This window comes from Haliotis rubra, unplaced genomic scaffold (genome assembly GCF_003918875.1).
Source record: "Haliotis rubra isolate DU_JTF1 unplaced genomic scaffold, ASM391887v1 Scf931, whole genome shotgun sequence".
NCBI lineage: Eukaryota > Metazoa > Mollusca > Gastropoda > Lepetellida > Haliotidae > Haliotis > Haliotis rubra.
Window position 1 is genome coordinate 64,878 of NW_025767670.1, and position 25,499 is coordinate 90,376.

General features: G+C 45.1%; 1 protein-coding gene across 1 annotated transcript in view; it reads left to right on the top strand.

Moving 5' to 3' along the window:
• Positions 1-21,286, top strand: part of LOC124264598 (zinc finger ZZ-type and EF-hand domain-containing protein 1-like) — a 30,789-nt gene extending 9,503 nt beyond the window's left edge. Inside the window, exons 3-25 of the mRNA XM_046699346.1 lie at positions 1,719-1,803; positions 2,713-2,794; positions 3,057-3,128; positions 4,572-4,716; positions 5,139-5,203; positions 6,254-6,377; positions 6,885-6,993; positions 7,707-7,760; positions 8,157-8,303; positions 14,704-14,784; positions 15,379-15,431; positions 15,545-15,623; positions 15,997-16,128; positions 16,612-16,761; positions 17,307-17,410; positions 17,867-17,947; positions 18,322-18,426; positions 18,597-18,682; positions 19,024-19,079; positions 19,623-19,712; positions 20,214-20,276; positions 20,587-20,629; positions 21,251-21,286. Coding sequence (XP_046555302.1) covers positions 1,719-1,803; positions 2,713-2,794; positions 3,057-3,128; positions 4,572-4,716; positions 5,139-5,203; positions 6,254-6,377; positions 6,885-6,993; positions 7,707-7,760; positions 8,157-8,303; positions 14,704-14,784; positions 15,379-15,431; positions 15,545-15,623; positions 15,997-16,128; positions 16,612-16,761; positions 17,307-17,410; positions 17,867-17,947; positions 18,322-18,426; positions 18,597-18,682; positions 19,024-19,079; positions 19,623-19,712; positions 20,214-20,276; positions 20,587-20,629; positions 21,251-21,286 — 2,042 coding nt within the window. The remainder of the gene's footprint in view (positions 1-1,718; positions 1,804-2,712; positions 2,795-3,056; positions 3,129-4,571; positions 4,717-5,138; positions 5,204-6,253; positions 6,378-6,884; positions 6,994-7,706; positions 7,761-8,156; positions 8,304-14,703; positions 14,785-15,378; positions 15,432-15,544; positions 15,624-15,996; positions 16,129-16,611; positions 16,762-17,306; positions 17,411-17,866; positions 17,948-18,321; positions 18,427-18,596; positions 18,683-19,023; positions 19,080-19,622; positions 19,713-20,213; positions 20,277-20,586; positions 20,630-21,250) is intronic.
• Positions 21,287-25,499: the final 4,213 nt, after the last annotated feature.

The following is a 25,499-nucleotide window of genomic DNA, read 5'->3' on the forward strand; positions in this document are numbered from 1 at the left end:
AGCATGGGTTACTGAAGATCAATATTCAAACCCGGACCTTCACTGGTCAACTTTTTATGTAAGCTCACACACTACTCATCATCATCTACTCATCATCTTCATATACAATTTTTTCTGTTGAAGACGACCAGTTATTAACTGATGTGGCTGATTTCAACATTGTGTCTCCATGTAGGCAGTGTGTGGCATGATGGCAGCAGCAGATGATATATGATGTTGAATGATGTTTATCTACAGACATGATCAATATGTTAGTTGGGCAGTCTGTGCAGTGGAACAGCTGGATGTCCTGTTGCCATGGTTATTGGAGTTAGACATGATTAAGGGATGGTGACTCAAGCGTGTTAGAGTGAGCAAGTGTTAACATTACAGATAACAGACCTATCATTGTATCAACATGATCAACTGAGAGTCTTTGATTGGCATTTAGAACTTGAAAGAAAGCGAAGGCTAGAAATATTTGTGGAAAATCTTTTCACGTGTTTGTAGTTGTAATGACCTTTCCAGGCTGCCTCTTGTCCCTTCATCGGGTGAACACTGAGTACTTGTGTTGAGTTCTTATATATAAGGAAAAATGTATAAAGAAACTCCGAACATAAAGACGCAACATGAATACCTGTAGACAGGACGCTTGTAGGCGCATCTTGAAGGTTTGGATGGTCGGTGACTTGGCAGTCAAAGTAAACTTAGGCTCAGTATTATTCGTTACACGGCTATACTGAGTCTAACAAAACCTTATGGAAGGTCGCGTCAGCTAACCTTTTCAATTGACCAATCAGAACACAGCTTACCAAATCGCGAAAGCTGACATTTCCACATACCTTTTGAACTTTTACCTCGAAAAGGTTTTGTACCCGAACGATTCCGAATGCTATTTTCCGTACGATCGCTTCCGAGCGATGCACATAAAGCACGCCACAACAGTGACTAAACAGTCACAGAAAATAGCGTTTTGTCAGTATTCAAGGATGTCAGCTTGCGGAAATATTAGCTAATGATAGCCATGTCAACAGAAACCCAAAAGTGTATATTCTGCAGGTCATATATCTGTGTTTTATGCGGGTTTTCATTTGTTGTGAGATCAGTGTTGGTGACCGGGGAAGAGAAAATCCATTTTGTTAGTCCCTAAATAGTAGCTGTTGTCTAATTGGTTAAATCCGTTCGGTCGTCTCGCGTTTGATTGGACGGTCATAGGTCGCTCAAAGGTTAGCTGACGCGACCTTCCATAAGGTTTTGTTAGACTCAGTATAGCAGTGTAACGAATAATACTGAGCCTAAGTTTACTTAGACTGGGTGACTTGTGTGAGGGTGTGTCATCATACCCCGACGACAGGGAACATGGCTTGTAATATCAAATGCTGGACTTCTTGTTTCAGGCTTGAGTTACATGATTACGTCATAAAGCAGGAATATTGCTGAGAACAGTATTAAACACAAACACCATGGTTTCTAGGCTATAATCAGAACAACTAGCCTATCCTTGTCAAATAAAATATGTACCTTATGAACTTGATGTTTGTCCTTGTGCCTTGTGTGATCAAGTGACTCAGTGAGATATGTTTCATATTTGATGTGCTGATAAAAGCCACATGCCGTCTGTTTATTAAGTTGGAAACATTCAACATTTTGAAGAAGGAAGTTATTTGAGCATATTGTACGCTGTGAAAACATGTGAATAAATTACTTCTTGTCAACAACATGTATTTGTTTGTTTGAAGGAGACAAAGATGGTCCCTCACTCACAGACCTCCACGCTCTCTTCAATGAACCAGGGCTACTACGATCAGTTGCATCAAAAATAAAGTAAGCTGAGAAATATGCTGGCTACCTATTGGGAAGGGAACTGCTTATTATATTATTTGTGTTAGTGTGTGTGTGTGCTTGCGTGCGTGCATGCATGTGTGTGTGTGTGCATGCATGTGTGTGTGTGTGCGTGTATAATGTCTATTTGTCTTACATTGAATGTGTTGACATACTTAATGCCCTGATTAGAGTAATTATGTTGAATATGTTGATGATGTAGAGTTTCAAGATGTGCATCTGATGTTTCTAGAAAAAATATTGTTTACCTCCAGAAAAATAATTAATTAATCTTGAACGTGGCATCATACCTTGTCACTTCACCTTGGCGTGTATGATGGGTTGTGTGTTTTTGCTTGTGTACTGTGATGTCATACTACCTGTTATGAGGACTCAATCCCTGATAATGTGATCCTCCAGTAACACAGTGGGTTGTGTTTGTTGTTTGTGTACTGTGATGTCATACTGCCTGTTACAGGGACCCAATCCCTGACAATGTGATCCACCAGTACCACAGTGGGTTGTGTTTGTTTTTGCTTGTGTACTGTGATGTCATACTACCTGTTATGAGGACTCGATCCCTGACAATGTGATGCTCCAGTACCCCAGTGGGTTGTGTTTGTTTTTGCTTGTGTACTGTGATGTCATACTACCTGTTACAGGGCCCCGATCCCTGAGTATGTGATCTTCTAGGTTGTGTGTGTTTTTACTTGCGTACTGTGATGTCATACTGCTTGTTACTGGGACCCGATCCCTGACAATGTGATCCTCCAGGATGTGTGTGTTTTGCTTGTGTACTTTGACGTCATACTGCCTGTTACAGGGACCCAATCCCTGACAATGTGATCCACCAGTACCACAGTGGGTTGTGTTTGTTGTTTGTGTACTGTGATGTCATACTGCCTGTTACAGGGACCCGATCCCTGACAATGTGATCCACCAGTACCATGGCCACATCATCCGGTGGCTCCGAGAGAGGCAGGACAGAATGGAGGTGGGTCATGAACTGAGCACACGGTTAGCTGAATGTCAGTAGTACCGGTAGTTGGTATTGGCCATCTCCAAGTTGGCAGAAGCACCCTGTAATCCTGTTTTGATATAACCTAATTTGAGAAATCCTTTTGATAGATTGAGAACACATTTCCACAATAAGTGGACCATGTTCCCTGCTAATTCGTCAGAACACAGAGAAATACATTTTGTGTTGGTATTTTTAAGATGATTAGTTTTGATACCAGTTATTGTGCTGTTTGCAGGAGAATGTCACACTGAGCCAGTTTTGTGACATGCTGATGGCAAAAGGAGTGTCCAGAAATGAGGTTGTGAAGGTAAGCTATGAGTCGTGTTCAACACTTTTTGTAAACGATTTGATGTGATTTCTGTGTAACTCTTTTGCATGAGGTTTGGACTGAAAAATAGGCATTGGAGTTTCAATTGAACACAAAGTACATTATCTCTCTTAACCCTGCAACTGTTGTACTGATGAAGTGTTCCTCCCAACCCCACTGCTGTAATGATGAAGTGTTCCTCCCTGTCCTCCCAACCCTTCTGTTGTACCAATGAAGTGTTCCTCCCTGACCTCCCAACCCCACTGTTGTACTGATCAAGTGTTCCTCCCTGACCTCCCAACCCCTACTGTTGTACTGATCAAGTGTTCCTCCCTGACCTCCTCCCTAACCTCCCAACCCTGTTGTGTTCCTCCTGACCTCCCAATGAAGTGTTCCTACCCCCTGACCTCCCAACCCCGCTGTTGTACTGATCAAGTGTTCCTCCCCCTGACCTCTCAACCCCCAACCCTGTTGTACTGATCAAGTGTTCCTCTCCTGACCTCCCAACCCTGCAACTGTTGTACCAATGAAGTGTTCCTCCCTGACCTCCCAACCCTCCTACTGTTGTACTGATGAAGTGTTCCTCCCTGACCTCCCAACCCTGCTGTTGTACTGATGAAGTGTTCCTCCCTGACCTCCCAACCCTGCTGTTGTACTGATGAAGTGTTCCTCCTCCCTGACCTCCCCATGACCAGGCTGTTGTGTACTAATGAAGTGTTCCTCCCTGACCTCCCAACCCTGTAACTGTTGTACCAATGAAGTATTCCTCCCTGACCTCCCAACCCCCTGCTGTTCCTCCTGACCTCCCAACCCTGCAACTTTGAAGTGTTCCTCTCAATGCAAGTGTTCCTCCTGTTCTCCTGACCCTCCCAACCCTGCTGTTATACCAATGAAGTGTTCCTCCTGACCTCCCTAATGAAGTGTTCCTCCCTGACCCCCTGCTTGTACTAATGAAGTGCTGTGCTGTTGTGCCTAATGAAGTGTTCCTCCTGTAATGTACTGATGAAGTGTTCCTCCCTGACCTCTCAACCCCGCTGCTGTTGTACTAATGAAGTGTTCCTCCCTGACCTCCCAACCCTGCTGTTGTACTAATGAAGTGTTCCTCCCTGACCTCCCAACCCCGCTGTTGTACTAATGAAGTGTTCCTCCCTGACCTCCCAACCCCGCTGTTGTACTAATGAAGTGTTCCTCCCTGACCTCCCAACCCAGCTGTTGTTGTACTGTTGAAGAAGTGTTCCTCCCTGTCCCCAACCGGTGCTTTATTGTATTGATAAAGTGTTCTTGTGATCCATGACACAAATGGTATTTGATGGAGTGTTTGCCTGCAATCCCCAGTATTGTTCTGATTGAGAGTGTTCCTTCCTGACCCCTGGATGTTGTACCAAGAAAGTGCTGATGCCAACTGTAATGTTGTGGTACTGATGAAGTGTTCTTTCTGGTCAGGCGTTCCAGCAATTTGACACGGATGGCAGTGGTGTTGCCGAAGTGTCAACCATGATGGATGCCCTGTCCACCTTCTCTTCCGGCAACGTCATGGGAGAGTTAGGGAAGAACATCCGGATGCTCCAAGCCTGCTCTCTCACAGCAGGTTAGACATGTAGATACACAGATTGATTCAAACTGCTTCTTTTCTACTTGACTCTGTTTTATACTTGTACATTATATTTTATTTCATTTGACTAGACTAACTACCATCCGAAGAAGAAAATCTGAAATGATAAACAAAAGTGTAGGTGCATGATTAAACTCAGCACATATACATTGTTTTGATGGTCTGCATGTCTCCCCATCAAACTGATTCAGATGGACATTTTGAACTCATAGCAAGCCCAGTATGTATATTTGTCAAGTTTTTGTGGAAAATAATGTTCAGATATTTAAAAGTAAGGAAAGATACATGTTCATTTCTCTGATCTACTATCTTGTGATAGTTATCACCTGCAGAGTGTGATGGCTTCAGTGTTTCCCTTCTCTGTCCCTGTAACCATGGTGACATCTGTCTGTGTGCAGGGTTTGTGGATGTGTATGCAGGAGACAAGAACCCCATGAGTCGCCATGGAGAGAAGATCCTCAAGGTATGCACATACACACTATATGTACAGGCTTGAAAACTAACTGTAAATAGTTGAAGATTTGGCATGGTTAGGGCAACGGTTGACACTAGCACTTATCCCAATTTAGTTTTTGTTAAAGGATTAGTGAAATTCATTAATATCTTGTTATTTTTGGACCAACAAAGTAATGTAAGTTTGTAATCTAACTTCTGTCAGTGGTAGATGACTCTCAACTCTAAGCAAACCCAGCAGCCTAAACAACCCTGTGTGGTACACTGGTTATTCTTGAATGGGTTTTCACTCTACTTTAATTACTTGTTACATGATCAAGTTTCTGTAACACAAGAAGGGATCACATGGACATGGTGTACACTCTGTCCTGGATAGTTGAAAAGTTTAACACAACCAAACTCCAAACAAAGTTGAATTGCAGACTAATGCAATCTCTGAACATGCTGAAGTTAACCAGCTGTAACTTGTCTCTTATTACTGCCATTTTCGGCTAAATATTGACCTTTTAGAATAAGGATGAAGTAATACCAGTTTAAACCTTTTTTAGGTCAGCACCATTGTGTCTTGAGGTCCAACTTGGCCAGTCAATGTTTTATGTGAGGTGCCCTTTGGAGCACGGTCCAGTAGTGGACAGTGTCAAACACTGGTTTAGGGTGCTCATCATGCTGGTACAAGTAGAGTCAGTAACCTCTCATGGAAGTTGAGATTTGGGTGCTGGAATAGTGTTAACTCAGCATATTGGAACTTGGAAGCTTGGCCTTTGGAAGACAAGATGTGGTAATGTTGCAAGGATTGCAATGGTGTTAGAAGCAGCATAAAGTCCTCTCTGAAGTTTCAGAAACTAATGGTTGGGGTAACTGTTTGTCAACAATTCTTAAGTATTAATGGAAACTTTCTCTTACTCCCTATATGCGATATGTACACATTGAAGCCATGGTGGATACAGATGGTTCTTGGTTCTTGGAAGTGTAGCTGAATGTGACATTTGTTTATCAATAAAGAGTTGAGATGACTGACCTTGATTGTAGATGAATTAGTTAATTGATTGTGGTATTACAGTACCTGCTGCGGAACCGTGCAGAAACATCCTCCCTGCCATTCCCTCATCTCAACGGCTTCAACAACACCAGCAACATGCGCATGTCAGTTCTAAAGTCGACCTTCACATCACTGAAGGATGCTGGTGAGAATCATTCTCTGTTTTCCATGATTGTATTGTTACTGATGGTTTACGCTTCATGTAGATAGCTTTCATTAGTATGGCATTACACTTGATGAGCATATGTATGACAACATTACTACTACTATAAGTTATCACATCGTGTCACACAATGTGATAACGCATTTATCTAGCCGAATGTTTTTACTAAATCAAAAACAATACGCATAACGTTTTGCTTCAATTTCTTTCTCAGTTTTTGTGGTAAAACGTTTCCTTGCTGCCATGTTGACAACAGCTGATCGAGTGACCTCAATGCAGTGCACGTTACTAAAGGCTTGGCGATGCACGCTTTTCTCACTTCGCGTGGTCACCGAGGCGTGGCGGGATAATATGACTTTTGTACTCCCTGCTCGTGGATCGTGACAGGTGTACATGGTATTTTATCAGAGTCACGTGACCCAATCAAAACTCGACATCCTTACATGAGGCTGGATAATACTTCATGACCTTACTGCTGTCTGTCTGCAGCCAAGATGGAGAATGAGGAGCAGGAGCTTGCAGAAGGAGAAGAACTCAAACCCATCACCAAGTGCTTCAGTGCCATGGAGGTCTCCACAAACTCCTCGGATGCCTACAGGTAGGTCTTCATGAACTTCTCGGATGCCTTCATGTAGGCTCTGAAGGTACTCTGATACCTACAGATAGGTCTCCACAAACAGATGTAAAGCCTCTGGGTAGGTCTTCACAAAGCCTCTGATACCTACAGTAATGTCTTCTTCAAGGCCGTCTGATGCCTACAGTAATGTCTTCTTCAAGGCCCTGTGATGCCTACAGTAATGTCTTCTTCAAGGCCCTCTGATGCCTACAGGTAGGTCTTCACAAAGCCTCTGATGCCTACAGGTAGGTCTTCATGAACTTCTCGGATGCCTTCATGTAGGCTCTGAAGGTACTCTGATACCTACGGATAGGTCTCCACAAACAGATGTAAAGCCTATGGGTAGGTCTTCACAAAGCCTCTGATACCTACAGTAATGTCTTCTTCAAGGCCCTCTGATGCCTACAGTAATGTCTTCTTCAAGGCCCTCTGATGCCCTACAGTAATGTCTTCTTCAAGGCCCCTCCTGATCCCTACAGTAATGTAATGTCTTCTTCAAGGCCCTCTGATGCCTACAGTAATGTATTCTTCAAGGCCCTCTGATCCCTACAGTAATGTCTTCTTCAAGGCCCTCTGATGCCTACAGTAATGTCTTCTTCAAGGCCCTCTGATGCCTACAGGTAGGTCTTCACAAAATGCTTGGATTCCTTTCCTTCATTTATCACCACTATTGTGCATTATGCTTCATGTTTCAGATTAACTAATGGTGATCCATACAGTTTCTGGCAGTCAGACGGAGACTCATTTCTGTCACTTTTTCTTAAGGGTACCACTGGATCAGGTGCATTTCTGTCACTTTTTTCTTAATTCTGATTAACCCGAGATACAGTGGAAACATTCTGTTCCTCAAGAACAGTAAAAACATCTCACCTGAACACACCCCACCACTGCGCATGTGCACTGGCTTCCCATGTGACCAGCCAAAAGCCAATGTCTGTCACTCTACCCATTTTCATAATTTCCCGATAGTGACATCAATTAGTGGAGAGCTAAGCATCTCTTTGGATATCTGGCTTCACTGCTGTAGAAGCAATAGTATTGGTGTTATAGCAAGTTTGGTTTGATTTGCCTGTTGTATAGGTGTCTGTCTTCATCATCACGTGGGTTGATTGTTGTGTGTTGAGATATACCTTGTTACTTCACAGGTTGCGGATGAGGAACAATGTGGTCATCAAGCAGCTGTCAGTGTCTGTGGCCTCATCCGATCAAAGCTACATGCCGGAGCTGGTGATGGTGTCAGCAGGCAGGAGTCCCAGAGCTCTGCGGGAACTCAAGGAGGTCCGCATTGCTAGGTAGGACACTCCACTTCCTGCATGGTGCACGCTCCACACAGTGATGGTTGATTCACAGAGGTCTCTGTGTTATTGCTACCATCAGTGACAGCTCTCAACTGTGCTAGGTTGTCTGCAAACGTACAGGAGTTCAGCTTGCACTCCCTTGATCATTATGCTCACAAACACATGATCAACCTATCCTGAATACAATATAATGATATTACAAAAGACATACACAAAAAATATAAACATCACTCCTTTTGATGTTTATGTGAAATTTTCCAAATTTTTAACTAATCCTGCACTACTTACTTCCTGCACTTATTGCTTACAACTCAAAACGTGGCTGTGCCAGACGATTGATGTTGAAAGCATAGGCTGTGAACCCTTCCTGGGCTCGGGTAAACATCTGTCTGCGCACGCATCACCGGAAGGTGACGTCAGCCACCTCAGATTATTGCTTTTCGCACGCCTCGCAAGACGTGTGGTTTGCCAGATCGACTGATTTGTATCCTGTGAATTGTGTTTATTGATAATAAACTGACTTTTGGATGTTTTTCCTTTGTTTTTCAGAGGGTGTAGGTATTACCCTTCTGTTTCTTTGTTGTAGTACTGTTGTAGTGATGGTGTTTGTGTTAAACACGATAGTTTTCATCACTATTATCGGTCACTTCGCCCTTCGCCATTCATTCGATGTATTTGTAGTGGCTTGTTCTTGGCTCATGCTTATTTGTTATACTATTATCGTATATTAAGCCTTAATTCTGGTCTCCAGTTTTTGTCAGTATTTGTGACACGTTTGTTCTCAATTATGCTGTTTCCCCGTGTGATTTGTTGTTTGCTGGGGTTTCTACTATGTTGCAGTTTCTATACAGCACAGGCTGTATAGTTTGTAAGGCGGGGTATCTCATAAGTGCCTTCATTCATACTGTTTGAATTGCACTTTGCTGTGTTTTTCCCCGTGGCTCTCCATGTTGCTGTTTTCAGAGTTTCCATGGCAGGCGCCATAACTCGGAGGCCTAAGATCCATGCGCGCGCCGCTCAGCAGTCACTGGATGTTTTGACATCAATTCCACACATGTTTCGACATCAATTCCACACTTGACATAGTTAGCAGGGACTGCAGCGCCTGTACGGCGCATCTACCACATCGACTACAACCTCGGCGTTCAGCAGTTGGTGTCAGCTTCTCCGTCGACATACCCTACAGCAAATGTATGGTCTACCTGATCATAGGTCTATTAGATATAAGCCTGTAATGGGCCTATAAAATGGCCTACTCACTCCAGCTTGTCCAGTTTTTCTACCAGATATAGCACCTGTACAGCACTACCAGATGTACGGCACCTCTTTGAGATCCAACGCCTATACCACCATACTCACTTTTCTACCAGATGCAGCACCTGTACGGCACAACCAGCTGTATAGCGCCTCTACTAGATCTAGCGCCGGTACGACGCTACCAGCTGTATGGTGCCTCTCCTAGATCTAGCTGTATGTATGGCTACCAGCTGTATGGCGCCACCTCTCTTCTATGATGGCTTGGTAGTGGATGGTCCTCACTGTCCTTGGCGAACACTTACGGGCAGATCTTGCCAATGCATGTGTTATTTGAGGTCTAGGCTTTCTCTCCCCTTTTCCGGTTGGGATTCAAAGTTTCATTGGGATCTATCTGGCCAACCCCAGTCCTTAACTTCCATATTTAATAACGAGTTCAAGGACGTCTATCGAACAGTGTGCGACTTTCCTCAGAGGGAGATAGCGTTGACGGCCTTCCAGCAAGTCCAACATCCCTCATCACATGAATCCAGTACCAACTCTTGCCTCGGCACCACACTGTTAGGCAGGCTTGGAATCAGGCTCCGATCCGTGGTTGGAGACGTGGTGACAAGTCTCATATCGACAAGGGAGGATATGAACGTAGCTGCGTCCCCTTCAAGGGTGACGGAAGCAGGGGCAAATGAAGCTCAAGATCCACACGACTGGACACTCCCTCTTCCAGAGGCTCTTGTATTATCCAAACACCCGTACATTGGTGACTACTGCGTTTCTGACGTAATTGGTTATTTCTTGGGGGTCCATACGTCACGACATCTGGAAACATGTGTTCCGGCTCCTCATAGCTCTGCCTCAACGATGTGCCTGGTTCCGAGGTTTACTTTCGACCGGTAGTACCTGCGCTTTTACTTCAACAGCTCCATGGTTATTAACTCATATCATAATGCAGCAACAGTGATAATTTGGTGATTTCACGTGTGCTCTCTGCCATATGGTGTAATTTGCATACGGCAAGCAGCCGATTTTCACCATACATCTTTATACTAGCTGGGCTAATTAGCTGGGTTGACTTGTCCACCGGGACGTTTCGGACCTTGTACCATCACACACACTGACGTACATTTGAAGCCTCTTCAAGCAGACAGCATCCTCATTCGGAATCCGGAATCCGGATGGTTTTAGACCCTCATCCCATGTGTGCTGTTCAGACCGATGTCCACCCGGGAATGACAGGCAGACATTCGTCAACATGTCGGTCTCCTGCCTCACTTACCTCAGTATGTTTTTCTTGTAGTGGACTCGCCCATAGATGTCATAGCTGCGCTCCCCTTGACTGAGCGAAGTTCCAACTACTTTGTTTAGGTCGGAGCCTCCATGCAGAATTGAGGCCCGACTATATCTGATAATCTCAGGGTTTTGGTCATGAGATCAATCAACAGTTTGGAGCTCTAGGCAGTGTTCCTCGCTATCCGCCACTGGGCTTTGTCTCCTGGGCAACCTAATTGTTGTGTGGTTTAACAAGAGTTTGACCGGGTTACTGTTTCCAGAAGTCCTGTCTGTTCTCCAGTAATAGCCAACACCCATGTCTGTCTGAGAACTCAGCATATTTCTTGGTGCAGGTACATCTTAGCGGACGCTATATCGGGATCTGACAGAGTCGCTTTCACAGACTGAATGCTACACAAAGAGATACCAGTTTATGTGTATCTGTCTCCGGATGGTCAGCCTGGGCAGCAGATGGCTTAAGCCTTTCCTGGGGGAGCTACACGCAAAATACGTGTCCTCCGGTCTTGTCTTGCATGAAGACGTTCCTGTGTTCCTTTTGTGTTCAGCTGGTGTACTCAGTTTGTACATTAAGCGAACTCAAGCTGTCAGAGGCATGTAAGCAAAACCCTGAGTGTTTTGTGGATACGGACTTCCTTCATTCATGCGTATAATGCCGATGGTCTGGTTTCCCCTACATCTACGCCAGCCCCCAGTACTTCGCACACTCGCGTCTACTATGGCGCTTCACTGTAACTACAGTCGCATTGATAATGTAAGAGTGTTTCTAGAAGTCGGACACAGTCTTCGCCAATCAGTGTCCACACCATATGTGTCTAACGCTTCGGACCATTGGTGCCAGACAAGCACCTCAACAATCCCTGAAGGATGTCACATCCTACATTGTTGATCGCAATGAAGCAGGACGATGTCGTATGAGGATGTCATGTGGGGAATGAGTTGTTTTGAGCAAAACAACTGGGTATGTCAGTTAAGGAGTAACACTTGGATAGACTCAGGTCCATGCTTTTTCTTCCCATGAAGCATGCCGACGACGTATGGGAAAAGAGTTGCTCCAGGAGAACAACTGGGTGTGTCAGTTAAGGAGTAACGCTTGGGTTAACCCGAGTCACTGCTTTTTACTACATTTCCCTAAAGCTAATAACGCTTTAAAAATCGTCTGGTATATTCCATTTAAGACTCTGTGTCTTATATGCGTGATTACTACACTGCCTGATCGCCACTGTCCCGATCTAGGTCGCGACGACAGTTTTCCGCCACCACCGATAACATTGACCGAGCTGTCTTTGTTTACCTTTGGCGAGGTGATCCCCACAGATGACAAGCCCTCCATCCTGCCTGTCCGATAAATGTGCAGGAAGTAAGTAGTGCAGGATTAGTTAAACCAGGAAGTGATCACAGCCTACGCTTTCAACATCAGTCGTCGTGGCTGATGTTTAGCCAAGACCACGCTTCGAGTCGTAAGCACTAAGTGCAGGAAGTAAGTAGTGCAGGATAAGTATACAAATATAAAAAATATTGAGATTTTACTAAGATTCTTGTAATGGTCATGTGCACACTGGTAATAAAGATAACACTGGCAGGGTAACAAATGAGCCTGTTCTTAAAGATAGTACTGACAGTGTAACATAGAGCCTATTGTTAAAGATAGTACTGACAGTGTAACATAGAGCCTATTGTTAAAGATAGTACTGACAGTGTAACATAGAGCCTATTGTTAAAGATAGTACTGACAGTGTAACATAGAGCCTATTGTTAAAGATAGTACTGGCAGGGTAACAAAGGAGCCTGTTGTTAAAGATAGTACTGGCAGGGTAACAAAGGAGCCTGTTGTTAAAGATAGTACTGGCAGGGTAACAAAGGAGCCTATTGTTAAAGATAGTACTGGCAGGGTAACAAAGGAGCCTGTTGTTAAAGATAGTACTGGCAGGGTAACAAAGAGCCTGTTGTTAAAGATAGTACTGGCAGGGTAACAAAGAGCCTATTGTTAAAGATAGTACTGGCAGGGTAACAAAGGAGCCTGTTGTTAAAGATAGTACTGGCAGGATAACAAAGGAACCTGTTGTTAAAGATAGTACTGGCAGGGTAACAAAGGAGCCTATTGTTAAAGATAGTACTGGCAGGGTAACAAAGGAGCCTGTTGTTAAAGATAGTACTGGCAGGGTAACAAAGGAACCTGTTGTTAAAGATAGTACTGGCAGGGTAACAAAAGAGCCTGTTGTTAAAGATAGTACTGGCAGGGTAACAAAGGAGCCTATTGTTAAAGATAGTACTGGCAGGGTAACAAAAGGAGCCTGTTGTTAAAAGATAGTACTGGCAGGATAACAAAGGAGCCTGTTGTTAAAGATAGTACTGGCAGGGTAACATAGGAGCCTATTGTTAAAGATAGTACTGGCAGGGTAACAAAGGAGCCTGTTGTTAAAGATAGTACTGACAGTGTAACATAGAGCCTATTGTTAAAGATAGTACTGACACTGTAACATAGAGCCTATTGTTAAAGATAGTACTGACAGTGTAACATAGAGCCTATTGTTAAAGATAGTACTGGCAGGGTAACAAAGGAACCTGTTGTTAAAGATAGTACTGACAGTGTAACATAGAGCCTATTGTTAAAGATAGTACTGACACTGTAACATAGAGCCTATTGTTAAAGATAGTACTGACAGTGTAACATAGAGCCTATTGTTAAAGATAGTACTGGCTGGGTAACAAAGGAGTACCTGTTGTTAAAGATAGTACTGACAGGGTAACAAAGGAGCCTGTTGTTAAAGATAATACTGGCAGGATAACAAAGGAACCTGTTGTTAAAGATAGTACTGGCAGGGTAACAAAGGAGCCTGTTGTTAAAGATAGTACTGGCAGGGTAACAAAGGAGCCTGTTGTTAAAGATAGTACTGGCAGGGTAACAAAGGAGCCTATTGTTAAAGATAGTACTGGCAGGGTAACAAAGGAGCCTATTGTTAAAGATAGTACTGGCAGGGTAACAAAGGAGCCTGTTGTTAAAGATAACACTATGGGGTAACAAAGGAGCCTGTTGTTAAAGATAGTACTGGCAGGGTAACAAAGGAGCCTATTGTTAAAGATAGTACTGGCAGGGTAACAAAGGAGCCTATTGTTAAAGATAATACTGGCAGGGTAACAAAGGAGCCTGTTGTTAAAGATAGTACTGGCAGGGTAACAAAGGAACCTGTTGTTAAAGATAGTACTGGCAGGGTAACAAAGGAGCCCTATTGTTAAAGATAGTACTGGCAGGGTAACAAAGGGGCCTGTTGTTAAAGATAGTACTGGCAGGGTAACAAAGGAGCCTATTGTTAAAGATAGTACTGGCAGGATAACAAAGGAAGCTGTTGTTAAAGATAGTACTGACAGGGTAACAAAGGAACTGTTGTTAAAGGAGCCTATTGTTAAAGATAATACTGGCAGGGTAACAAAGGAGCCTGTTGTTAAAGATAGTACTGGCAGGGTAACAAAGGAGCCTGTTGTTAAAGATAGTACTGGCAGGGTAACAAAGGAGCCTGTTGTTAAAGATAGTACTGGCAGGGTAACAAAGGAACCTATTGTTAAAGATAACACTATGGGGTAACAAAGGAGCCTGTTGTTAAAGATAGTACTGGCAGGGTAACAAAGGAACCTGTTGTTAAAGATAATACTGGCAGGGTAACAAAGGAGCCTGTTGTTTTAGGCTCGACACAGAAGTACTTCTCCTTACAACTGACTTTAATTGCTTTGATGTTTTCCCCCAATATGGAGTCTGTGTTACAATTGGTCTCGAGGAACCTATGCTTGTGGAACATGCTGCTTGAGTGAATCAAGTGGTCAGGTTCCGTGTTCCTGAACCATGTTGTGTTCCTGACAGAGTGAATCAAGTGGTCAGGTTCCGTGTTCCTGAACCATGTTGTGTTCCTGACAGAGTGAATCAAGTGGTGTTCCTGACAGGGTGAATCAAGTGGTCGGAACCGTGTTCCTGAACCATGTTGTGTTCCTGACAGAGTGAATCAAGTGGTCAGGTTCCGTGTTCCTGAACCATGTTGTGTTCCTGACAGAGTGAATCAAGTGGTCAGGTTCCGTGTTCCTGAACCATGTTGTGTTCCTGACAGAGTGAATCAAGTGGTCAGGTTCCGTGTTCCTGAACCATGTTGTGTTCCTGACAGATCGGATCATGCAGTTCATACTTTCAGTTACAGAATATTCTTGTGTGAAGCTTTATACTAGCTGGGCTAATTAGCTGGGTTGACTTGTCCACCGGGACGTTTCGGACCTTGTACCATCACACACACTGACGTACATTTGAAGCCTCTTTCAAGCAGACAGGATCCTCATTCGGAATCTGGCACGTACAGGTTTTAGACCCTCATCGCATGTGTGCTGTTCAGACCGATGTCCACCCGGGAATGACAGGTGGACATTCGTCAATGTGTCGGTCTCCTGCCTCACTTACCTCAGTATTTTTTTCTTGTTGTGAAGCTGAACCTCTTTTAAAGAAAAACTGATATCTGCTCAGGAGTAATGATTCTTCATGTATTTGTTTCAGTCATTTTACTGGAGATGTTGTGCTTCTGAAAAATGCCAAGGTCTTCTATCCCAGTAAGTATATGTTACATGAAACTATTTTCTTCCAACTTAATCAAAATTAGTTATAGTAATTGTTGATTTGCTTGTATAATATCATTGTAAGAGATGTTCATTTTGGTTTCTAGTCATTCAGATTAACATCAAGAGATGCCACAGTGACGGCTGTGATACAAGAATACATGGCATCAAGACAGTTGGATACAGGTAACCATACTCTCCAAAAGATACCTGTTTTACTGTTGAGTATAAATTGTTCAATAACAGGATTATAATCTGCCATAAGTCTTAAAATTAACACTGACTTGTTCAACACAGAATTATGCAAACCCATTGTCTTTGCATCATTTGTGTCAAGGGGCATAACTCTGTACCTATGTGAATATCCTCAAATGATTTGTTAACCCAGAATTATGCATCATTTGTGTCAAGGGGCATAACTCTGTACCTATGTGAATATCCTCAAATGATTTGTTAACCCAGATAGTTTCGCTGGGACCTGTGTGGATAAACAAGGTTTCGTTGTACTTGTATTGCTGTGATACATATTGCCGTCTCACAAGACTGTGTTTAATGTCAGAGTTGTCCGAGAACCAGGTGTAACTGTGATGGATGCCACGGCGATGTGGTATCTACAGATCCTGGCATCAACAGTGACTGCCGCCGTCCCTCAGTCTCCGCAGCTCCGCCTGCTGGTCCTGCAACATACAAGGTAGGAATGTCTTACACTAAGTGTAGCTAACTACATCATTACTTTTGTCTCTCCCTTGACTTGCCAGTTAACAGTTGACTATACACTATTCTTTTCTGTATCTATATGATAAATTATTTAAGTAACAAGGTCTTGTAAAGACAGACTTTGGTTCTGCTTTTGAGCTGTTTGGTGTGTAAGATTTGAGGAGATATCAGTTGAGATGTTGAGGTCAATGTTGAGATGCTCAAAACTGGGTAACAGTTCAGCGTTGAGATTTTTGCTACGCACTATACTGATGTTATCGTAATCACATGCTACCTTATTCAGAGATCTATCAGCTTCAATATGCCTTTGTCAGATTTTATCAGACAGTAACTTCAAGACTCATTCACATATAAATGTTGTTTTCAGCAGAGTTTTACTTCTTAATTGTTAGACTTGTATGGTAGAATCCAATGTTTTGTTGCATGTGGAGAATGTGTTTTGTGGTAATGATGAAAGAGAGGCCGTGACGTGTGTGGCTCTGCTTGTAGGAAGGCCCTGGAACACATGCCACCGCTGTCCCTCAGTTTGGCCAGCACTGACCGCCCCCCAGTTCCTCAGCAAACATGTGATGCAGGAGATGGAGACATTCATCACGGAGCTGGCAAGGTACTAGCCCACGTCTTCACTTTAGGAGCTGACGTCTTCACTTTAACTGCAGATGTTCTCCTGACCTCTCTCTATGCTGTTATAGGCACTGTCAATTAAATTCTGAAATATATGGAGATGAGTTAGTGAGTGAGGTTAGTTTTACGCCGCACTCATCAATATTCTAGCTATATGGCAGCGTTCTGTAAATAATCGAGTCTGGACCAGACAATCCAGTGATCAACAGCATGAGCATTAATCTACGTAATTGGGATACGATGACATGTGTCAACCAAGTCAGCGAGCCTGACCACCAGATCCCGTTAGTGGCCTCTTACGACAAGCATGGGTTACTGAAGATCAATTCTAACCCAGATCTTCACGGGTCTATATGGAAATGAATAGGATTATTCTGTGGAAGTTATGGCCATATGGACCTTGGCTCATTTTGCCTTTCCATGATATGACTACATATATTTATACCTGTTGAATATGTTGATTGATATTAGATATAGAGATATATACATGTGTTGGGGAATATCTGTTTTCACATTGTTTTGTTTCAGTAAAGGAGATGAGATTATACCCGAGGGACTGCACCTCCTGCTGGGGCTCAACCTGGCCAGGGGCAATGTGGCAGGCCTGCTGAAGACTCTCAAACACTTCTATAGTGAGTGCTGCATTTGGCCTTGACTTGACGGGGATAGGGTTCATGGAACCACATTATTTAGTTCTAAGGATCCTTGCATGCTGTATGATGGTGCTGTAAGCTATTGAAATGGTGTTGTCTCTTGTACATTCAGATAATCACTTCAGAATCTGGGCTGAATCAGTGATCATGTTGTCAGTGGTCGTAACTGATGGGTGAAATAACAGATCTATATGATTGCTCTTGATACGCTGTAGGTATCCTGTCAATTTAGAGACAGTATTTTGTTTCTGCCTCCATTCTTCACATGGTGTGTCAATACATTCTCAGAATTGGCTGTTTACAATGGACTTTCTAACCACATGCAGCTCTCACAATGATGGAAATAGAGCTACGCAGCTCACTCACTGTTCCTGCTCATATCCTGTAACAGCTGCATGTTTACCTAAGCATTATGTACATGTTGTTTGTTTTCAGGAAATCCTGAGCTGACCCTGCCGTGTTCAGGGCTGCTGCTAAAAATGATTGAGGCCAGGAATTCCTGCTGGGAGAGATTAGGTGGGTAGTGTGGCTGGACTGAGGTGTCATCCATCCAAACTCTGGCTATTCAAACAAGATGATTTTAAACAAGTTGTATAATGAATTAATTGCATGCCTGTGAATTTTTATGATGATAACACAGGCAGAATACATTTCTTCAGCTCAGATTCCGTGACTTGTTTGATTGTGTTCTATTGTAAGAGGCAGCTATCCAGACTGTATCTAAATTCTGTGGGCCAATGCTCATGATACAGATATCTCCAAGACAAGAGATATTGCAGATATTGTGTTCTGGTTTACACACTGCAGACTCTGGTGATATTTATCCGACTGTTATTCTTGACTACAATTTACCCTCATAGTTGCTAACCCATGCTGGTTGTGTGTTTCAGAGAGCTCCCTACAGTTCACTGTGTGTGGAAGTGACGGGGGACAGATGGACGACACCTCTAGTGCTGAGAATGTCACCTTGAAGCCATCAGGCAATGCACCACAGCGTAAGATTGGCTTTCTGGACATGCTTTGTAGCCCTGTGATTCACCTTCTGTGGTCCTCATTATAATCAGTCTTACAGGGTTGAATAGGTGCCCAGCTACCTTTGAGTGAAATCATGTAATCTCATTTGATAAATCGCTGAGTTACCCTATGTCTGTTGTTCTTTCTACAGCCTACCTGTCTGCAGATGGCAAGACAAAAGTGAACTTGTTCTTCAAGGCCCCAGAAAACGTTCAACTCACCAAGCTCAGAATGAAGGTAACCAGAGATTGACACTGGATGGAAAACCTGTGCTCATAGCTGTTTAATGTGTGTGAGAAATGTACAATAGAACTTTTGTTTGGAATATCTGGAAACGCTTTATGAACTGTAAATCCTGACTTTTATGAATATAGTTGAATCCTTGGTCATGTAGTAGTGGCTTCCCTGTATAGCTGTTGTCTTCTTGTTGAAGTTATTGATGGCATTTGGCGGTTTCGAATATTTGTAGTTATAAAACAGAGGATTTTAAAAGTCAATTTTAGGAAATACAAATTTGGTCCCTCTTCCATTAGGTGATGGTGGCTAATGTTTCCATGGCTTTGTTTATATCTTGTCAGATAACGCCTGGTGGTCGTGGGCCAAGGAGAGGCTTAGTGTTTGTGTTCAGAGAGAGGTAAGTTGTACATTTAAGGGGTAAACTGTACAGTGAAGGGGTAAACTGTACATTGGAGGGGTAAACTACATTGAAGGTGTAAGCTGTATATTGAATGTGTAAGCTGTACATTGAAGGGGTAAACTGTACAGTGAAGGGGTAAACTACATTGAAGGTGTAAGCTGTACATTAAAAGGGGTAAACTGTACATTGAAGGTGTAAGCTGTACAGTGAAGGGGTAAGCTGTACAGTGAAGGGGTAAACTGTACAGTGAAGGGGTAAACTGTACATTGGAGGGGTAAACTACATTGAAGGTGTAAGCTGTATATTGAATGTGTAAGCTGTACATTGAAGGGGTAAACTGTACAGTGAAGGGGTAAACTACATTGAAGGTGTAAGCTGTACATTAAAAGGGGTAAACTGTACATTGAAGGTGTAAGCTGTACAGTGAAGGGGTAAGCTGTACAGTGAAGGGGTAAACTGTACAGTGAAGGGGTAAACTACATTGAAGGTGGAAAATGTACAGTGGACTGCTGTGAACATGCGTGTGTTTGTATCTTCCAGCAAGGAGTTTAAACTGGAGGAGCAGATTGAAAGGTTCAGCTTGTATGACACATGGCATGAACTTGAATACAACTTTAGTGTACAAGTCAGGTGGGTCGATTCTGTGTTGCTTCAGTCAGTGAAACGCTAGTCAATTGGATTTTGATACATCATTGGGATTTGGGCAAGTTGTTTGGATTTCCTGGTTAGAATATTCATCACAACAACCTATGCTTGTTGGTTGCTAGCCAGACTCAGTAACCTTGGTTGATTGCATGTCCTGGGATCCCAACTGATGCTCAAATATCAATCACTGGATTGTCTGGTCCAGAATAGAGTATTTGTACACTGATGTCATTTGGCTAGAAGACTGGAGAGTGGGAATCTACAGCAAATTGACACAAAGTCATAATGGGTGTGTGTTGGGGGATGGGGGGTGGATTGTTTGTCATTATTGACGTCACCAGCATGCTAGACAGCCGTAGTATATCCTGATGTCAGTGTGTGTGGAGAGGTGTAACCGGTATATGACTATTGTCACCATCTGATGTAGTAGTGGAGTATACTGCCTGCTGCTTCTTGACATCATGTCAGATATGTTTGCTGTTTCAGAAATGTAGGTATTGGAGGAAAGCCTGACAACCCTGTGGCCTTCTTCATGTTTGATGATGACTGGTATGGTGTTCCTTAATATTTCTAGGATTTGAAGTTATATTTAAGAGTAAGGTTTTTCAAAGTAACATTGGCAAAGTTATAAAGTTCACAAAAATGTTGTTAATAAACGGTGGCAAATTCAGCATCTTTGGTGTTATATGTCTTAAACTATTGTATTAAGGGCCCAGAAAGAAGTGAGACATTGTCTTTACTTTCAACCATGTTCAGTGACTCTGTGTATGTTTTGTGATACTGTGTACATTCCATCAGTCTGTGATAGCATGTAAAGCCTGTGATACAGACTGTGTTAGATGTATGCTGGTTGTTTCAGTGATGAAATGGACGTCCCTGTCAGCTGGTACCCTACAGGCCAGGTATGTATAGTTTCTCCTTCCTTACTGTGTAGCCTAGTGGTTAAATCATTCCCTCATCATGCCAAGGACCGGGTTTGATTCCCCATATGGGTACAGTGTGTAGAGACCATTTCTGGTTATCCTGCACCTCTCTCTCCCCACCCACCCTGGCCACAAGTAATGTTGCTGGAATATTGCTAAAATCAGTTTAAAACAATCCTCCCTATAGTATCTCACAGATACACGTATCAACTTACATTACATTACAAGACTTCTTGCTAATTAAATGAACAGGCCATATTTTTCTCATATACACTTCTGACAGTCAAAGTAAGAATATACCCCACTTGGAAATGCCAAACAAATTACAAAAGCGAATACAGTAATATTGTTATGCTCGCAGTTAAGATGTCAGCCATTCTATTGTAGATAAACAGATCAAAAGGCATGCCAGTAACTGTTCCCTTGGTGCATATGTTTAGTCATGTATAACCCTTGAGACAGGTCGCCAACTAATACTAATGCTTGCATATTGGGATATATAGATTCCTGTGTTTTATGAAAATGATTTGACCTTTATGGCTGCTTTGTTGAAACTGGTGTCCATTATTGTGATCTGGTTCCCAATGCGTCCTGGTGAAGTTCCTGGAGCCCGACAGGAGAGTACAGGGAGGATAGGGGTCATCTCCATCAAGTTTTCTGGATTTGTCAGGAAGTCACAATTTACAGAGGAGGAAGTAGAGGTATGTGAATATGTTATATATTACCCTTGATATTCATCCTCATATACACAACTCAACAGCTCAAAAATCAAATGATGTTATAATCTTAATTAATTTTCAGTGCTTCAGATTTTTCATCCATTGTTACACTTTGCATCTATCCCTTCTCATGGTGTAGTGGTTAAATCCACCTAGGTCGCGTGGAGTTCGATCCCCGACGCGTCATACAGCGTTAAAATATGGTACTTGTTGGTCCCTGCCTGGCTCAGCATTAATGGGTACAACAAGGACTGAAAAATCAGTATAAAGTGATGCTTACTCGCGGTATAATCCAGTGGGCTAGCACTATAAGCTTCAGTCTCAGTGCTTGCACACACATGCACGCGTTGTCATATGGCCGAAAATATTCTTGACGTAAAACCCATTCTTCTTCATAGAGATCGTCCTTGGGGTACATATTATGCATTTTCCGGCTGAAAAATGTCCTGTGACAGTTGTATCAATGTTTTTTGAATAAAAAGATTGAACAATAAATAAACTCTTTTATTTATTATACGGTCCCTGCCTCACGGAGTTACCTCCCTTAGCGCATGCGCACCAACTGGGTAGGCTCCTAGACCCGTATCATCATTCCTTCTGCTGTCACTGCCATGAACAGACGTATGTTGAATACTTCATGAGCCGGACGCAGCTGAACTTTCTGACGAACCAGAAATTGAATATGTCTCAAACACCACCTGTATGTATGGTCTTTATTTGCTTATGAAAAGGAACAGTAAAGATTTACAGTTGGTTGTTTCATAATTGTGACTTTGTATTAATTCTAATACGCGAACTTTCCGTGGTTTCCGCCGCGTGTTGCTCTGCCATGGCGGGAAGTTTAAGCGTGCCATGTGGTCGTAATGTATTGCATTATTAAAACCAACTATTACTTTCCGTGGTAACCTTCCGCGTATTTTTCAATGTTTTCCTCGTGTTTATATGCTGCTGGCGCCCGTTAGCTACATGCTTGCGTGTTTGCTTTCAGGCCTTTTCATCCTGTTAGGTCTGCGGACAAAAAGTATTCCACGGGCCGACAGGCATGAGCAATCGTTGCCTGTCTCGAGAAGGCGGGACCACGATCGCGGAATCTTGTCCAATATGTCTTGGGTTTTCCCCCAGGCCCAAAGAGAGGGCGGCGGATACGGCTCTTCTACGGGAGATCGTGTGGCGGTTGGGGAACTGGCGCTTAGAGTCCCCTGTCTAAGGCTAAAAAGCCCGTCCAAAAAAGGGAAAAAAATCCGTGGCCAAACCCCCTCTCCGCCAGTACTGGTGGCTTTGACATGTCTATAATGGAAACCTTGTTTCAGCAGCATATGGACTCTGTGAAGTCCCTCGTTTGTGAGTCAGTTGGAGGTCTCCGGCAGGAGTTCCTCGCCATCACTCGGACGGCGGAGAGTCAGGGTGGGATCGCCGGGCTCGGCTCGATCCCTCAGCCTTGAGGCGTCTGTTGACCCGTTGCCTCTGGCTTCGGGTCCGGACCTTCGGCTGCCCGGAGGAGGAGGTGCTCCCAGTCCCCTCTCGGAGTTAGGCGCAGGGACCGTTGAGTATTCCTGGTGTTCCGGTCCCTGCGCCTCCGCCCCCATGGGAGCGGAGGCACCAGTTCTGCCTGGTCTGCCTCCAGCGTCGCCTCGACGAGGGTCCATGCACGCCTGCTGGCTGCGGCGATGGAGCAGTCTGTCTGCTCTTCCCTTTCTGTGCTTCCTAGCGTTAGGCAGCCCACCGGGTCGGGGTTAGGGTCCTCTTTCGGAGGAGACCCAGCCTCTGACTTCGGGCACCGAGCGCCGAGGCAATGGAGCTTAGGGGAGGTTGAGGAGCATAGCGGAGGCTTCCGTTTTGCCGACTCTGCGGGAGGTCCGGCAAAGAATTGCTGAGGGCCTACCCAAGCCAGCGGTGCCTGTGGGGTTGCGTGGACTCGGCTGAGTTCCGCTTGCCTGGCGCAGGCGTTTGCCCTCGGCAACCCTGCGCAGACGCGCAGCTCGCATTTTGCCTTCGTACCCCCATGGTCTCAGGCGTGGTTGATCCCCTCTTGTCTGGTGCCCGAAGTCCGTTCCGGACTTGCGGATCTCGATGCGGCGCTTCAACTTGGGGAGGACTCCTGTTTGTAGTTCCCATCGTTGGCGAGTGCGTGTTCACTTCCGTGCGCCCTGGGGGAGCTTCGGCTTCCTCGGAGCAGCTCCGGCTGCTCGGCAAGGGTGCCTCACTCCACCTTTTGCCCTGCGCGGAAGCCCTGCGGCACGCGTACCCGGACCTACGAGGAGGTCTACCGGAACAGCGATGGCGCAGCAGGTGCGGTGGTGGTCCACGAGGCCTACCTCTCCCTCGATTCAGAGGTCGGCCCTGGAGGCGGAGGGGCATGCTGGCGGCGTTTAGCGCGTAATCGTGCTGCTCCGTCAGCTCGGAAGTTCAGGCACACCTGTAGCGCGACTCTTTTGCGGTCTGCAGCGTCGGCGGTGATGTGCGCAGTCATGGGGATCGCGCAAGCTGTGGCTGTCGGCGTCTAGGTACTTTCGGCAGCGGCGCAGCAGACCTTGCTGGCCCTCCCTTTCCGTCTGGGGCGACCCTCTTTCCAGGGGCCCAGCAGGTCATACGGGAGGCTGCTGCTGCAGCTACCTCCTTCAAGAATTCTAAGGCCTTGTTGGAGCACCAGCGGGGTGTCTCGCCCAGCGCTCCGTTCCACCTTCCTCCGCCGGGCTTGCAGCCTACGCCGAGTCTGCCGGCTGGCCGGCGCTTGGTAGGGGTAGGCAGAGGAGCAGGTCCGCCAAGGGTAGGGGCAAGGAGCAGTCGACCAGCTCCCAGCCAGCCTTTAGGGAGGTCTGCCCGACCTCCCGTTAACCCATCAGGCTGCCGCTCAAGCCGTGTGTCACACCCAGTCAGCTCCGCTACTAGGGTCCGCGACGCAGCTCCTACCCCATATCCCTAGTGGGAGGCCGCCTCTCTCTATTCCTGCGGAATGGGAGAAGGCTACCAACAACGCAGGTGCTGGCCACGGTCAGCATAGGCCATTACCACTGTGGGAGGCGAGGTCCGCCCCGACTTCACCGGCATCACGTCGCACTCCGGTGCCGTCATGTCAAGCCAGGGCGGACATATTGCACGACGCAGTTCAGGCTCTGCTGGACAAGTCCGCAATCGGCGCATTCCACCAGGAGAGGAACAGGCGGGATTTTACTCCACGTACTTCCTTGTCCCGAAGAAAGACGGGCGGGTTTCGTCCCATTCTCAACCTCAAGGGGGTTGAATCGCATGCTAGAAGTACCATCCTTCAAGATGGAGACACTGCGCTTCGGTGATCTCCTTTGTTCAGCCCGGCGATTGGCTCACGTCAATCGACCCTAAAGGATCGTATCTGCATGTACCAATACATCCATCGTTCAAGCAGTACCTTGGTTCTCTTCTTTAATGACGGGATGTGTTACCAATTCAGGGTGCTCCCCTCGGCATATCGACTGCCCCAAGGGTGTTCACCAAGCTCATGTTAGTCCCAGCTACCCTAGCTCGTTCGCAAGGAAGGCGTTGTTACCCTTACCTAGAGCGACTGGTTGCTCGGAGCACTAACTCAGCCAGCGAAGTCAAGATGCTACTCACACAGTGATAGACATTCTAACTCGACTGGGGTGGATCATCAACCTCAAGAAATCCGACCTGGTACCCACCCAGGACTTGGTTTTTCTTGGAGCGATTCCAAGCGAACAAGGAACTCGTTTCCTTTGTCGCCCGACCGGATCACCAGAGTTCGGGAGATGGTATCTTCATTCCTCTCCCAGCCCCAGGCACCAGCACGGACTTGGCTCCGTCTACTGGGCCATATGGCGGCGACGATCTCTGTAGTGTGGCGGCGCCAGCTGCTGAGGATGCGGCCCTATACAGCAAGCTTTGGCTCGGCTGTGGACTCACACGGAGGATCTGGGAGCGCAGTCTCACAGTCGAGTGGTTGACACCTCACCTTCAGTGGTGGACAAATGTCGGGAATCTCACCAGGGGGATCCCCTTGGAAATCCCGGCGCCAGCTCTCACAGTTCAGACCGATCGCCCTCCTCGGGCTGGGGGTGTTCTGGGCAGTCTGTCGGCATCCGGACTCTGGTCGAAGCCAAAGCCCACCTTCACATCAGCGTGTTGGAACTGAGAGC